The sequence below is a fragment of the Trichomonas vaginalis genome, chromosome V (assembly GCF_026262505.1).
Source record: "Trichomonas vaginalis G3 chromosome V, whole genome shotgun sequence".
Taxonomy (NCBI): Eukaryota; Parabasalia; order Trichomonadida; family Trichomonadidae; genus Trichomonas; species Trichomonas vaginalis.
This window is the reverse complement of record NC_067207.1, coordinates 34,005,850-34,022,054: the sequence shown is the minus strand read 5'-3', so window position 1 is coordinate 34,022,054 and position 16,205 is coordinate 34,005,850. Positions and strand designations below refer to the sequence as shown.

Below are 16,205 nucleotides of genomic sequence, written 5' to 3'. Positions count from 1 at the left end.
GTCTTGACAAAACATTTACGAAGAAGTCTTGACAAAACATTTACGAAGAAGAAGTCTTGACAAAACATTTACGAAGAAGTCTTGACAAAACATTTACGAAGAAGAAGTCTTGACAAAACATGAAAACATATATATTTTGTGAAAAGCTCCTGGAAGACCCGTATATAAAAACTTCATTTATGTGGGCTAGAAGGGGCGCAGCCCCTGGAAGCCCACCCAAAAAAAAAAAAACTTCATTATACTCATTCATCCTCAGGGCTAGAAGGCACGAAGTGCCTGGAAGCCCCACTCCCTTTTTTTTTTTTTTTTTTTTTTTTTTTTTTTTTTTTTTTTTTTTTTTTTTTTTTTTTTTTTTTAATTATTATATTAAAAACCCTTTCGAATTTTGGCGCGAAAAATAAGAGTAAGTGTCACTTTTTGTCACTTTTTCTAGTGACCCTTTTCGGTACGGAACAAAAATTTTCTCAATTTCATATTTTATATTATCATGAGATGCTCAATCTTATGCAGTTCTCGACCAGATTTTTGTTTGTCAGTGAAGATTGGCCCAGATGGCGTTGAAAAAGCTGTTCTTGGTACTTATATTAACACAATAAACCAACAATTCCTTATTCAAGACAATAACATCATTTCTCTTAAAACAGGTCATTTACTAACAAATGAAGATCCCCTTGTTTTCACCCCAAGGACTAGCGATAGCAAACAAATTTATCATATAAATTCTGACGGTACTATTTCAAATGCCAATGGCTTAGTTCTTGATATTAGGGCAGAAAAAATAGTCCAAGATACAGATATCATTCCATTTCCAAAACATGGAAGATTCAATCAAATATGGCGTGTTGTTTCAATATAAGATGATTAAGAATAGTTGTTTATTAAGTTTCTACTACTTTTTGTTTACACTTAACCTAAATGTTTATTAATATCTTCGATAAAATTTCAAAATTTTTATGATTAGCTTTGAATAACCTCTTGCTCGCATGAAGAAGAGAATTTATGGATATCTGCGATAAAATTGTTGATCGAATACCATCAACAATTTTTTTTTATTCTTTTTTGATGATTGGGCCATCAACCATGCTTCCTAATGCTTTTGAAAAGCTCCAATTATCTGTTGGATGCTATGTTCAGCTTGCTGTTAAGGTAAAGAACAATAAAGTTTCAGAAATTGTCAATGAAATTTCTAAAAAATGCATAGGCTGTCGAACATTGTTTGATGGTAAGAATTATGTTTACACAGATCAGCCATGTCCAACTTATCAAATTCCTGATAAGTTTCCTCATTTAGAAGAAGCAAATAAATTTGTTGCCAAAAATTATACAATTCCTGAGTCAACACGCTTAGCATCAATATGCTATAATAAGGACACAGTTATATTTAATTGCAATCATTCGTCATCAGATGGCGGATACATGAAGATGCTTTTGGATCATTTGTGTGGACGAGAAACACCAAAAGATCCTCAAGCCAAAATCCATACATCAATAATTGATGCACTTTCTGATCAATTAGCTAACGCAAATGGCAAAATTTCAACGATGACTACTCCAATCAGAAATTATCGCAAGAAACAAGAAAAGGAATATGCAATTTACACATTGATTGAATTTCCAATCAAAGAAAAGATGTCGAAAGTTACAGAAAAAATGATGCTTGCGGCAACACTTTCTGCTTCAGCATACAACAAAATGTTAACTTCTATTGCCAGCCAACTTGCTGTTGATGCCAGAAGATACATGAAAAACCCAGATTGGAGTCATTGCAACATTGATAGTTTAATTGTTGCTGATGCACATACAAACATCGCTACAAAGTATGCTAAATTGACTATTGATGAATTGGGTGCTTTACTCCGTAAGGATATGCAAGAAAAATTAAAGAATGGCGAAGCATTAAGATCTATTAATCATTTATACAAAGGAACATATCCACCAGCAATGACTGGCTCTGTAAGTGTTACAAACATTGGTAAAATGACTACAGGAGGCGATATTACTGATGCTCAAATTGCAACTTCAATTTGCAAAGGTCCTTATCCACCAGGAGGAATGTCAATATCATCAACACTCGTTAATGATATTTTCAGGGCCAGAATCTACACTTCTCCTTATATTACAAGCTTCAAAGAAGCAGAAAAGTTCAAGAATGCTGTAAACTACTGCATTAAAGAATTAAAGCCTGACATGACAGTTAAAGAAGCCTTTACCAACCTCACAAAAATAATTCATCAATAATTTTGTTATAATTTTTTTATTTTGTCTTATTTTTCTATTCATTATCTTATTTGAATAAATATTTTCGATTCACCTCATTAGTTTTCTTTGATATTCTTCTTTCTTGACAATTTGCCCCTCCTGTTATTGAGAATCGAATAGAATTTAAGAAATCAATGTATTTTAACTGAATAACAGGAGGCATAGATTTGATATTAACTTTAGGTCCAAAACTTTACAGTATTAATGATAATTTAGATGATTTATATGGATGGAAATATGAATCATGAATAGTTTTAAGATATTATTATGAAATTTAATGATGTGTCTTTTGTAAATTTATTACATTGATTTAATATTTCCATATTTTATTTAAAAGATATGGAAATTTCAAATTTAATAATAAATTTTCCAAAAAAAATTCAAATTCTAAAATTTGAACTTCATCTTCTATTGTTTTCGTACCATAAAAATGGATTCAAAACTTTTTTGGAGAAAATCATTACCATAAAACTTCTTCTATATTGGATATTGAGCATTTTTATGTTCATACTTTATCAATATTAAGTATAATTTTTGAAATGATTTTTAACAGAAGTATTTTTAAGGGTAATCATTTGATTTTTTACACATAATGACGAAACACACTTGATAAACCTAGTATTTTGTGATGATTTAGTTAAATATTGAAATATGTTTTTTAAAATATCAAAATTTGTATGTGAACAAAAAATAAACAATTTAAAATGAAACATAGTGTTAAAAAAAGTCAAATAAGATAAATCAAATCATTGTTCCACAGTAGTACTTCTCTATGAAGCCATTCGATTTAACAGCTTCTATAACCATCTTAAGGATGCTACATTCCTCTTGAACTTCATCATATTTACCTTCAAGAGCCAAATTTATTAATTTAAGGACTTCTTCGTCTTTTTCTGTAGCTTTTATCTTATTTAAGTTATCTAGAATAGCATCGTCATGCTTGTACTGCTGAATTCTTGATAGAGAAACAACAATTTGCTGTCTAACAATTGGTTCATCGTCATTTTCAAGCATTTCAAAGAGTTTATCGAGCATATTCCTATCCTTCATCATTCCCAATAGGAAAACTGTCGATGCTCTGATGAAATACGATGAATTATCGAGGAGTGGGTAAAAATTCTGTCCGAAAGGAGGCAAATTCATCAATCTTCCAGCGGATCCGAGTAGTAATCCAAGTAATATCGATGAATATGGGGCGCATTCTTGAGCTTTTTCTACGCATACGTTCCAAATCTTTGTAAATATCGAAAGGAAGTTCCATGAGATGGCGCAAATGATGGCAAGCATTCCAGCCTTGATTTCAGAGACACTGGACTCTTTAGTGTCTTGGAACCAGAATAGCCATTGTTGTTGAAAAGGTGACATCGCGCCCGTACCGGACGATATCGACAAAATTTTTGCCAACAACAGAATTGCGGATTCTGAGGGTTTGTCCATTTCTATGATCGTCTTTGCGATATTTGAGCGGGGAGCGTAGATAGCCAAGTCTCCATGTGTATCCAAGAAGTCGCAGAGTGTTGAAACTGCTGCTTCGCAAAATTCTGCTCTTGTAATGAAGAATGAGAAGATTGGCATGACTCCGACAGTCGGGAATGACTTGAATGACTTGATGAACATCTGGAAAATCATCGTAGCAGCTTCTTGGTCGGACATTGCGAGTGAACAATCTAATGCTGTGTCCCAGAAGAGCCATAGATCATGGCTTGATGTAGGGCGATGTTCTGGAATTGAGATTGGATGTAAATTGAAGCTTTGCATAATGCGCATTGATAAAATAAATCCTCTAGCGAGTTGTGTCATCGCTGGGTCTTTTGCGAGTATGTCGAAGAGTGTAGCTGGTTGTGTGTCGAATGCAATTGCATCGATAAGAGCAAATAAGAATTTCTTGAGGAAATAATTTGGATGATTTGAATTTTCAGTGCCTTTGAAGACGTAGCTATGGCGACGAGTATGCCACCATACTGCTGTCTCAAATGGCGAAAGCAAACATGAGCTAAACAAATCCCATGGTGCATCTGTTGAAATTGGAAGAACTTCATTAGGAGAACATGCGAAGAAAGCGATAACATCTTGTTTCTTTTGTAAGAAGGGCAAGATATTTCCTGCTGATGGACTATCAACAATGAGACAAAGAGGAGTTGGACAAATGTTCATCAAAGTCTCGATTTTCATTGGCTTATATTTCGAACGATCGTCTGAGAAGAAGAAAAGACTACCATCAGCTGTAGGCGGTAAACAGCCTTGACCGAAGTAATGAATGATTAATCGTTCTGTTTTTGCGTTTTGACTGTAAATTTTAATAACTTCGCTGATTTTATTGCCAGGAGGATCAACGAAGTTATTAAAATTTACAGTCAAAACGCAAAAACAGAACGATTAATCATTCATTACTTCGGTCAAGGCTGTTTACCGCCTACAGCTGATGGTAGTCTTTTCTTCTTCTCAGACGATCGTTCGAAATATAAGCCAATGAAAATCGAGACTTTGATGAACATTTGTCCAACTCCTCTTTGTCTCATTGTTGATAGTCCATCAGCAGGAAATATCTTGCCCTTCTTACAAAAGAAACAAGATGTTATCGCTTTCTTCGCATGTTCTCCTAATGAAGTTCTTCCAATTTCAACAGATGCACCATGGGATTTGTTTAGCTCATGTTTGCTTTCGCCATTTGAGACAGCAGTATGGTGGCATACTCGTCGCCATAGCTACGTCTTCAAAGGCACTGAAAATTCAAATCATCCAAATTATTTCCTCAAGAAATTCTTATTTGCTCTTATCGATGCAATTGCATTCGACACACAACCAGCTACACTCTTCGACATACTCGCAAAAGACCCAGCGATGACACAACTCGCTAGAGGATTTATTTTATCAATGCGCATTATGCAAAGCTTCAATTTACATCCAATCTCAATTCCAGAACATCGCCCTACATCAAGCCATGATCTATGGCTCTTCTGGGACACAGCATTAGATTGTTCACTCGCAATGTCCGACCAAGAAGCTGCTACGATGATTTTCCAGATGTTCATCAAGTCATTCAAGTCATTCCCGACTGTCGGAGTCATGCCAATCTTCTCATTCTTCATTACAAGAGCAGAATTTTGCGAAGCAGCAGTTTCAACACTCTGCGACTTCTTGGATACACATGGAGACTTGGCTATCTACGCTCCCCGCTCAAATATCGCAAAGACGATCATAGAAATGGACAAACCCTCAGAATCCGCAATTCTGTTGTTGGCAAAAATTTTGTCGATATCGTCCGGTACGGGCGCGATGTCACCTTTTCAACAACAATGGCTATTCTGGTTCCAAGACACTAAAGAGTCCAGTGTCTCTGAAATCAAGGCTGGAATGCTTGCCATCATTTGCGCCATCTCATGGAACTTCCTTTCGATATTTACAAAGATTTGGAACGTATGCGTAGAAAAAGCTCAAGAATGCGCCCCATATTCATCGATATTACTTGGATTACTACTCGGATCCGCTGGAAGATTGATGAATTTGCCTCCTTTCGGACAGAATTTTTACCCACTCCTCGATAATTCATCGTATTTCATCAGAGCATCGACAGTTTTCCTATTGGGAATGATGAAGGATAGGAATATGCTCGATAAACTCTTTGAAATGCTTGAAAATGACGATGAACCAATTGTTAGACAGCAAATTGTTGTTTCTCTATCAAGAATTCAGCAGTACAAGCATGACGATGCTATTCTAGATAACTTAAATAAGATAAAAGCTACAGAAAAAGACGAAGAAGTCCTTAAATTAATAAATTTGGCTCTTGAAGGTAAATATGATGAAGTTCAAGAGGAATGTAGCATCCTTAAGATGGTTATAGAAGCTGTTAAATCGAATGGCTTCATAGAGAAGTACTACTGTGGAACAATGATTTGATTTATCTTATTTGACTTTTTTTTAACACTATGTTTCATTTTAAATTGTTTATTTTTTGTTCACATACAAATTTTGATATTTTAAAAAACATATTTCAATATTTAACTAAATCATCACAAAATACTAGGTTTATCAAGTGTGTTTCGTCATTATGTGTAAAAAATCAAATGATTACCCTTAAAAATACTTCTGTTAAAAATCATTTCAAAAATTATACTTAATATTGATAAAGTATGAACATAAAAATGCTCAATATCCAATATAGAAGAAGTTTTATGGTAATGATTTTCTCCAAAAAAGTTTTGAATCCATTTTTATGGTACGAAAACAATAGAAGATGAAGTTCAAATTTTAGAATTTGAATTTTTTTTGGAAAATTTATTATTAAATTTGAAATTTCCATATCTTTTAAATAAAATATGGAAATATTAAATCAATGTAATAAATTTACAAAAGACACATCATTAAATTTCATAATAATATCTTAAAACTATTCATGATTCATATTTCCATCCATATAAATCATCTAAATTATCATTAATACTGTAAAGTTTTGGACCTAAAGTTAATATCAAATCTATGCCTCCTGTTATTCAGTTAAAATACATTGATTTCTTAAATTCTATTCGATTCTCAATAACAGGAGGGGCAAATTGTCAAGAAAGAAGAATATCAAAGAAAACTAATGAGGTGAATCGAAAATATTTATTCAAATAAGATAATGAATAGAAAAATAAGACAAAATAAAAAAATTATAACAAAATTATTGATGAATTATTTTTGTGAGGTTGGTAAAGGCTTCTTTAACTGTCATGTCAGGCTTTAATTCTTTAATGCAGTAGTTTACAGCATTCTTGAACTTTTCTGCTTCTTTGAAGCTTGTAATATAAGGAGAAGTGTAGATTCTGGCCCTGAAAATATCATTAACGAGTGTTGATGATATTGACATTCCTCCTGGTGGATAAGGACCTTTGCAAATTGAAGTTGCAATTTGAGCATCAGTAATATCGCCTCCTGTAGTCATTTTACCAATGTTTGTAACACTTACAGAGCCAGTCATTGCTGGTGGATATGTTCCTTTGTATAAATGATTAATAGATCTTAATGCTTCGCCATTCTTTAATTTTTCTTGCATATCCTTACGGAGTAAAGCACCCAATTCATCAATAGTCAATTTAGCATACTTTGTAGCGATGTTTGTATGTGCATCAGCAACAATTAAACTATCAATGTTGCAATGACTCCAATCTGGGTTTTTCATGTATCTTCTGGCATCAACAGCAAGTTGGCTGGCAATAGAAGTTAACATTTTGTTGTATGCTGAAGCAGAAAGTGTTGCCGCAAGCATCATTTTTTCTGTAACTTTCGACATCTTTTCTTTGATTGGAAATTCAATCAATGTGTAAATTGCATATTCCTTTTCTTGTTTCTTGCGATAATTTCTGATTGGAGTAGTCATCGTTGAAATTTTGCCATTTGCGTTAGCTAATTGATCAGAAAGTGCATCAATTATTGATGTATGGATTTTGGCTTGAGGATCTTTTGGTGTTTCTCGTCCACACAAATGATCCAAAAGCATCTTCATGTATCCGCCATCTGATGACGAATGATTGCAATTAAATATAACTGTGTCCTTATTATAGCATATTGATGCTAAGCGTGTTGACTCAGGAATTGTATAATTTTTGGCAACAAATTTATTTGCTTCTTCTAAATGAGGAAACTTATCAGGAATTTGATAAGTTGGACATGGCTGATCTGTGTAAACATAATTCTTACCATCAAACAATGTTCGACAGCCTATGCATTTTTTAGAAATTTCATTGACAATTTCTGAAACTTTATTGTTCTTTACCTTAACAGCAAGCTGAACATAGCATCCAACAGATAATTGGAGCTTTTCAAAAGCATTAGGAAGCATGGTTGATGGCCCAATCATCAAAAAAGAATAAAAAAAAATTGTTGATGGTATTCGATCAACAATTTTATCGCAGATATCCATAAATTCTCTTCTTCATGCGAGCAAGAGGTTATTCAAAGCTAATCATAAAAATTTTGAAATTTTATCGAAGATATTAATAAACATTTAGGTTAAGTGTAAACAAAAAGTAGTAGAAACTTAATAAACAACTATTCTTAATCATCTTATATTGAAACAACACGCCATATTTGATTGAATCTTCCATGTTTTGGAAATGGAATGATATCTGTATCTTGGACTATTTTTTCTGCCCTAATATCAAGAACTAAGCCATTGGCATTTGAAATAGTACCGTCAGAATTTATATGATAAATTTGTTTGCTATCGCTAGTCCTTGGGGTGAAAACAAGGGGATCTTCATTTGTTAGTAAATGACCTGTTTTAAGAGAAATGATGTTATTGTCTTGAATAAGGAATTGTTGGTTTATTGTGTTAATATAAGTACCAAGAACAGCTTTTTCAACGCCATCTGGGCCAATCTTCACTGACAAACAAAAATCTGGTCGAGAACTGCATAAGATTGAGCATCTCATGATAATATAAAATATGAAATTGAGAAAATTTTTGTTCCGTACCGAAAAGGGTCACTAGAAAAAGTGACAAAAAGTGACACTTACTCTTATTTTTCGCGCCAAAATTCGAAAGGGTTTTTAATATAATAATTATAATATATAAGGAATTTTATTAAAAATATAAAAAAAAAAAAAAAAAAAAGGTAGTGGGGCTTCCAGGCACTTCGTGCCCTCTAGCCCATAAGAAATTTTGCCCAAGACCAAAGAGGAGGACCGTAGGGTGTATGTGTGGGCTTCCAGGCGCGTTGCGCCCTCTAGCCCATAAGAAATGTTTTGTCACTTTTCTGTCACTTTTCAGGAAAAAAACATTTTTATTATTATATATAAATGAATTTTACAAAACCACCGTTACCGTTCTTTGGAAATAAGAGTAGATGTAAAGATATTCTATTGAGAGAACTTAAGAAACTACCGAATGGTCTAACATTTGTAGATTTGTTCGGTGGAAGTTTCTATATATCCCATTTGTGCCATACAATATTCCCAGACTCAAAGATTATATGCAATGACTTCGACAACTATATGGACCGTCTCAAACATATTCCAGACACAAACAATATATTGAAAGAGTTAAAAGAAAAGATACCTATAGGTAAGATGGAACGTATACCATTAGATAAGAAAAATATTGTGAGAGAGGTTTTGAAAAAAGCAGAATATATAGACTGGAATAGTATATCTGCTAGATTATTATATAGTGGTGCTATAAGAGTTCATGACATTGAAACACTTATGTCAAAAGTTTTATAGGACGGTTATTTTACAAAACTAACAACACTTTGACCGAGTAGTTTTTTGAGCTGAACAAAAAGTGTCATATAAACATCTGTCAAAAACCGCTTTTTAACTTCACTTAAAATGCCACGTAAGCTACGTAAGAATATACGTAAGAGGAAGGGAGCATTGAAACATCCAATAGTAAAACTGACACCACAACAACAGTTGCAACAACAAATGATGAATGACCCCACTATGTTGCAACAAATGTCAAGCAACCCTATGCTTTTAAACCGAGTTATTGGTGCACAGAGTGGAGGTTTAAGAGCGGCACTTTTAGCGAAAATGGCAGGCTATGGTGGAGCTGCAGACGGAACAGCTTATAACCCTCAAAGTCAAATGAATTTGAGTTCACTCAAAAATCAAATAACAGATGTCAAAAAGTCAAACATAGACATACAGAAACAAATAAATGAAAATGAAAAGAAACTAGAATATGACAGACACACAAAGAAACTAAATGAGTTAAACGTAGAGAAAAAGAAGAAAGAAGAACAACTGAAAGAACTAAGTACAGAGGAATATGCGAAAAAAGTGTCAGAAAAAGCAGCAGAAGTAGCAAAAATGGAACAAGATGTTATAAATTTGAAAAACCATACTACTCAATATAAAGTACTGAAAGATGAAGAGATAAAACAAAAAGCCATAAAGACATATATGGATAGCGATGAGTATAAAAAAGAAGTTGAAGCAAATGTAAAGGCAGAAAAACTTTTACAGTTGCAAAACCAAACCGTACAGTATGAAAACTTAGCACTAGAAAGTAAAAATAACGACGCAGCCATGCAAAAGGCAATGAAAAGCGCAGAATATATAAAAGCTAATAATGACTGGTTAGATGCCCAAGCCAACGCCAAAGCAGCACAACTTATAGGGTCAATAAGGACAAAAATACAAGCGGATGAAGACAGTTCAAATGAAGCTTTAATGAATGCTGACTTTAAGAATGCCTTCGAAGCTCTTCATAGTAAGGTGAAACTAGTGAACGACTTCTCATCTGGAAAGAAACTGAAGTCTGAAAGTTTCGACAAAGAGTTAAGAGAAGTAGCACAAAATATGACGAAAATAACAGATGCAGCAACGAGACAGTCAGTTCAAAGTGCCTATGACGCCGTTAGAGCAGCTGTTGTGGAAAGTCAAGAAAAAGAGTTACAACAGACCAAAACAGACCTAGTAAATGCTTTCTTAAAAACGAAAAGTCAGGTAGGACATTATGCTGCAGATGGAACATATGTGCCAGCTGGTGGAACTTATATACCACCAAACCCTCCAAGAGAAGCACCTGCACCAGGACTACCTAAAACATTTACATCGTCACATGGACACAGACACAGGCATGCACCACAACAACAACCAACACAACAACCAACAGTTCAAAATCCAGCACCACAACAACAACCAACACAACAACCAACAGTTCAAAATCCAGCACAGCAACCAACAGTTCAAAACCCTGCACAGCAACCAACAGTTCAAAACCCTGCACAGCAACCAACAGTTCAAAACCCTGCACAACAACCAACAGTTCAAAACCCTGCACAACAACCACAAACAGAGCAAGGACATAAAAGAAGTAGAGAAAAAGGAAACCAAGAATTCTTAAAAATGCTTAAGGAAGATTATGGTTACCCAGATACTCTTGACTTTAGTGACAGATATAAAGAAGCTATTAGAAAGTTCAAGGAAGGAAATACTGACCCGAACCTATTTAGCTTTATGGTTCAGCATAAAATCGGATATAATCTCAAACCTGGAAAATACAAGCTCGCAAAGGGATATGATTTAATAGCATATCATCCAAATGACATGAATGAATTTACTCCGAGATATTTTATGTCAGAGCTAAATGATAATTCAACTCTCTTCATGAAACGCGTAAAAAATAGAGACGGAACGAAAGAAGAAAGGTTTATGAGTCCGAATGACTTAGATAGGGAACTTGTTAAAAACGGTCTCGGAATATATGAAATGCCAGCAGATGAGGTACAAGAAACTCAACAGGAAGAAGTTCAGATACAACCAGACATGGAAGAAATAGTTCAGCAACAACAGCTAGAAGAGCCTGAAGGAAACGAACAAGTCCCTCCTTTGGAAACCAACGTCACAGAACTAGATGAAGATTTGGAACAGCCGAAAAATCTTGACCCTCAACAAGAGTATGAGGAGAATATGGAATCTTTCCAAGAGTATAAGAAAAATTCGGCTGACATAGTAGAAGAATATCGAAAAATGTTCACCGACATACAAAAGACTCCAACACCAGATGAAAATATTCAGCATAGAATGGAAGTACTGAAAGAAAATGTACGCAAATACAATAATCCTTTTTACTTACGACCATATAACGTTCAATCTTTGGCTGAACTCGGTGAAAATAAAAGGTTAAATTTCAACAAAACATATAGAAATGAAACATTGTTTAAAGTTCATTCAGAACCTAACCAATATGGAAACAAACCTACTTTTGTTTCTGCAGACTATGGAACTACAATGAGATGGGGTCATAAAGCTAATCCGAATAGGTGGTTCATAAACTTACAACCTCAATTCCAAGAAGTTGTAGACGCAATGGAAGTGAATGGTGAACCAGATATAACTGGTATTTTCAGCGCGGCTTTAATGCCATTGAAAGATATGAAAGATGCAGATATTTTGGACCAGTATGAAATGAACATGGCTGAGGGAAATATAACACCTGACGTTCTAGAACATTTATCTCAAAGAACTACACAGAACCATAGAGATGGTATATTTGGTGAAGAGTTTAGAAAGAAAGTTAGGGAGAGAGAAGGAAGAGAACCTATTGTACATGACCTTGCAAACGAAAGTTTGCAAAATGTCATAAAAACTTACTTTGCAGACAATGAACCGAGAAGGGATGAATATTTAAGAAAACTCAAATGGACAGTACCAAATGAAATGTTAGTATTGAAAAACATGTTCCATGACAAAATAAAACCAACTACAGAAATAAATGACGCAAGACTGAAACGTTGGGTAAAAGCTTTCCCATTCACAAAAGATATTATTGGTTACATGGAAAGAAAACCAGAATGGCTACAAAAACATATATTTGGAAACGAGCTTATTCCATATGGACAAGCTCTGTTTGAAGAGCTTGAACCAGAAACTCAGGAAAGAGTCATGCAAACAATAAAGGAAGACTCAAATACAAACTATGACAAAATCTTTCTAGGATATAGGTTACCTGAGATGGGCGACCAGAGCCCAAAGGCAAAAAGGACATGGGAAATTTACAACATACTAGGTGAACATGAGGCAAAGATGCTACAACTTGAAGCAGAGGGCAAGTTACCAAAAGCGACACCAAAGAAGAAGAGAAAGTGGTGAAAGTAGTGAAGAAGTAACTTCATCTAGTGAAAGTAGTGGCAATGAAGGAAAAAGAAGAGTTAAAAACTCAGTCAGGAAGAAATTAAAGCTTGGTCCGAGTGGGTTCTATTATGATATATAAATCCAACTATTCTATATTTTTACCCATATGAAATGTACGCCGCTCAGAATATAACGCCAACAGTTTTGGATGCCATGAACGGAAATGTTTCCGAATGGTATAACGAATGCGACAATGCCATTAGAAGGTCAGAAATAGTTCCTGGAACTTACGAATATACAACTGCTGTTTCTTATGGAAACGTAGGTGAGTTTGGAGAAGGTTCTTCAACAACAGTAGATATTGCTTGCGACAGGTTTCACATTATTTCTATTGACAACTCATTCTTATACGTGGAACAAGACATTGAAATAAAACCTTCTGCCAAGTTGTCTGATAAGAAAGGTTGCAATGGTATTTTCTATGTCGGATACCAATATGCTCCAGAAGTTTTCATGGGATATAAGATATATTCTAACTCTGACTTAGTTCAAACAGTAACATGGGCAAACTATGAATGGTTCGCTTTGAGAAACTCAGTACAACCACAAGCTAGAGAACAAACAGACCAGTATGCCACCATTGAGAAAATAAGAAGACTTGACCCTAACGTTCCAGGAGTTTATGTTAACCTTTCTGGTTCAGATGGAACTGCTGCCACTAAAGTAAAACTGAAACTTAGAGTTCCTTTGTCATCTTTCCTCATCTTCAGGTTTTTAAGATACTTGCCAAACTGGGCAGGAAAAATTTCTATCGAACTTACTCCAAGCAAAAATAACTTAGTCATTGCACCAACACAAGACCCATTCACTATTGAAGCCAAAGCAACAGCTAAGGAAACATTCGCTGCCTTTTGCAAAGACAAAGTTGACTTAGACTTTGGTTTCTCAAACTTCAACAATGAAGTAAACTACTATATGAAGGATAATGCTGGTGCAAACGTATGGGACCCAGTTAAGTTCACATGCGAAAAATTTGAATGCAAGAGAATAGAAAGCAGACTTGCAGTCTATATGTTGGACCCAGATATTTCAAATGCTTTAGCTGCCAAATATATTGCAGTTCCACTTATGTTCCCTATACACCAAATATCTGTCAAAGACTTTGCAGGTGAAGTTGGAAACCAAAATCCAGGAGCCGCAGGTGCAAGAACAGATATTGCGTTAACAACTGCTATGAAACATGCAGATACTATGTTTGTACTGTTCAGACGAACTATAAATGACTATTCTTGTTTCTACAACCCTGGTATTAAATATCATATAAACATAGATGGCAAATATTATCCAAGAGAAGAATATTCTACAGTTGAGGATATGAGGTCATACAACTTGACATTAGATGCTATGAACTTTAACAACAACTTCACAACGACCATTAACCCTGAAATGCAAAGTTCTATTATGCCATATGTAAAACTATGGACTCATACAGGAGGTCAAAAAACTCAGTATACAAACGGAGATAAGTCAAACTTTTGGATTGGTATCCCATTTGCTGACTCAGAAGACTTTATGGGTGGTATTTCAACTGTTGGTACTGTACAAATACAATATACTGGTGACAGAGACGGTCCAGATGAATTGAGAGCAAAGAAGTTTACAAAACCAATAGCACTTTTCACGGAAGATGCTCTTTTGAAGATTCGTTCGATGAAACCTGCTGGGGCTCCTCAGATTGGCATAACGACAGCTTCCATCGAGCAGATTTTGGCAGCAGGTCAGTAAGTTGTTCTTGAACTGACTTCTCTCCGTCAAATATTGACAGTACGCCAGTTTTGACATAATATTGTATTATAAACTTACCTTTAGAAATATCTGTAAGTTTTGAAGTTATATTTTTGTCTGCTTCAAGAACTTTCACCATTTCAGTTATACCAACTTTCTTTGCTTTATGAAAATATTTTGGTTCAGCAAATATTGCTATTCTATAACATTTACCATTGTTTGTATAAAGAACTATTCTGTCAATGTATTTGTATTGTTTGTGAGTATAAACTTTGTTCTGCTTCAATTCGAAGAGATACTCAAATACGTCCATCTTTTTATTCTAAGTAAAATGTCATTTCCGAAAAATAGAAGCGTAAGTGTTTCAAAAGGTTTAATGGCGGTGGCAGATGTGAAGTTAATTCACCAACTCAAACAAACAGTCAAAGTGTTATTGTCAATGTCAAAGACAGAGATGTTGAAATGGGGAAACCATACGAAGACGAAGATGGTATAACAATTGTTCCTGTAAAGAACCAACATATCCTGAAGTTAACAGAGACTTAAGTTCTGTTGCAGATATTCGAAACGACTACAACAACTGAAAGACAAACTTCAAACTCAGGAGAAGATTTGTCAAGCTTTAGGTATAATGTTAAACTTGTCGAACACAACCCTGTAAAAGTGAACTCATATGTCATTGCACCTCATGAAGTTTTGAAAGAACTATTGAAACTTTTGACAGAGGCAGACGATATAAACATCAAAGAAATAGAACCCGACATTAGTTGCTGTGGTGTTTCATATAATGCCATTGACAAGATATACGTTATGAAAGGAGGTGAAACGTTGAACTTAAAATATAGTTTCCCAGACGTTATAAAAATATTTGACGACCACAACATTTCATTAAAATTTATTTGCTAAGTAAATGGCAGAAGACATAATGGTTATACTATTACGACTAAAAACCCTGAGTCATATAATTCTATAACAACAAACTTACAAAGTCCTCAAGGACGATATTGTAAACTAACCTTAACACACAATGACGACTAAAGCCTGTTTTGCTCTTTTGACACCAGAAGACTTTATTGTGTGAATGGTAAAAAAATACTCCTTTGAAGATACATATTCTGAAATACCACCAACAGGTTTTGTTGACTTATTTAATACTTTAAGTACGGGTGTAACATGTGCTGCAACTAGAGCAGGTTTTCATTATGTTTGGATGTCCGACTGAGTTTACTATTAATGATATGAGCTATAATACAAAACTTATATCTGGTTTTTACTACCAACAGTTTCCTATAACAGGAAAAGGTGTCATACAAGGAATGTCTATTTCCATTGACATTAACACACCAATCTTATATATTGTTTCAAACTTAGGTTCAAAGTGTTATTCGAATGTCGACAGAAAACTTTAATGACCAAAAGATACTTATGCGTATAAACAATACTTTCTCTGCTGGTTTGCCTATTGTTCATTCGAATGCAGAATTTTCAACCTTAGTGAACTCAAACACTTTGGCAAGTATAACGTTGACATTAGTTGACGCAAACTTTGTTCCTGTAAAACTTTTATGTCCTATGTATTTGTCAATGACGGCAGAAAG

At 34.5% G+C, this 16,205-nt stretch overlaps 6 protein-coding genes across 6 annotated transcripts, besides 2 other annotated features; 4 read left to right on the top strand and 2 right to left on the bottom strand.

Moving 5' to 3' along the window:
• Positions 1–323: part of a mobile genetic element that runs on past the window's edge.
• Positions 324–438: 115 nt separating this feature from the next.
• Positions 439–2,311, top strand: TVAGG3_0453410 (uncharacterized protein; the record flags this gene model as incomplete). The annotated part of the gene is made up of 1 exon (XM_051234715.1): positions 1,063–2,238. The coding sequence occupies one exon, from the start codon at positions 1,063–1,065 to the stop codon at positions 2,236–2,238; it is 1,176 nt and encodes a 391-aa protein (XP_051104445.1).
• A 667-nt stretch (positions 2,312–2,978) lies between these two features.
• Positions 2,979–4,617, bottom strand: TVAGG3_0453400 (TOR signaling; the record flags this gene model as incomplete). Its single annotated transcript, XM_051234714.1, has 1 exon — positions 3,001–4,617. The coding sequence occupies one exon, from the start codon at positions 4,615–4,617 to the stop codon at positions 3,001–3,003; it is 1,617 nt and encodes a 538-aa protein (XP_051104444.1).
• Positions 4,618–4,746: 129 nt separating this feature from the next.
• Positions 4,747–6,223, top strand: TVAGG3_0453390 (TOR signaling; the record flags this gene model as incomplete). The annotated part of the gene is made up of 1 exon (XM_051234713.1): positions 4,747–6,159. One exon carries the CDS (start codon positions 4,747–4,749, stop codon positions 6,157–6,159), a length of 1,413 nt encoding a protein of 470 aa, XP_051104443.1.
• A 626-nt stretch (positions 6,224–6,849) lies between these two features.
• On the bottom strand, positions 6,850–8,722 carry TVAGG3_0453380 (uncharacterized protein; the record flags this gene model as incomplete). The annotated part of the gene is made up of 1 exon (XM_051234712.1): positions 6,923–8,098. One exon carries the CDS (start codon positions 8,096–8,098, stop codon positions 6,923–6,925), a length of 1,176 nt encoding a protein of 391 aa, XP_051104442.1.
• A 317-nt stretch (positions 8,723–9,039) lies between these two features.
• On the top strand, positions 9,040–9,462 carry TVAGG3_0453370 (phage tail repeat-like family; the record flags this gene model as incomplete). The annotated part of the gene is made up of 1 exon (XM_051234711.1): positions 9,040–9,462. One exon carries the CDS (start codon positions 9,040–9,042, stop codon positions 9,460–9,462), a length of 423 nt encoding a protein of 140 aa, XP_051104441.1.
• Positions 9,463–11,922: 2,460 nt separating this feature from the next.
• Positions 11,923–16,205: part of a mobile genetic element that runs on past the window's edge.
• Positions 12,994–14,607, top strand: TVAGG3_0453360 (protein of unknown function, DUF4106 family; the record flags this gene model as incomplete). The annotated part of the gene is made up of 1 exon (XM_051234710.1): positions 12,994–14,607. The coding sequence occupies one exon, from the start codon at positions 12,994–12,996 to the stop codon at positions 14,605–14,607; it is 1,614 nt and encodes a 537-aa protein (XP_051104440.1).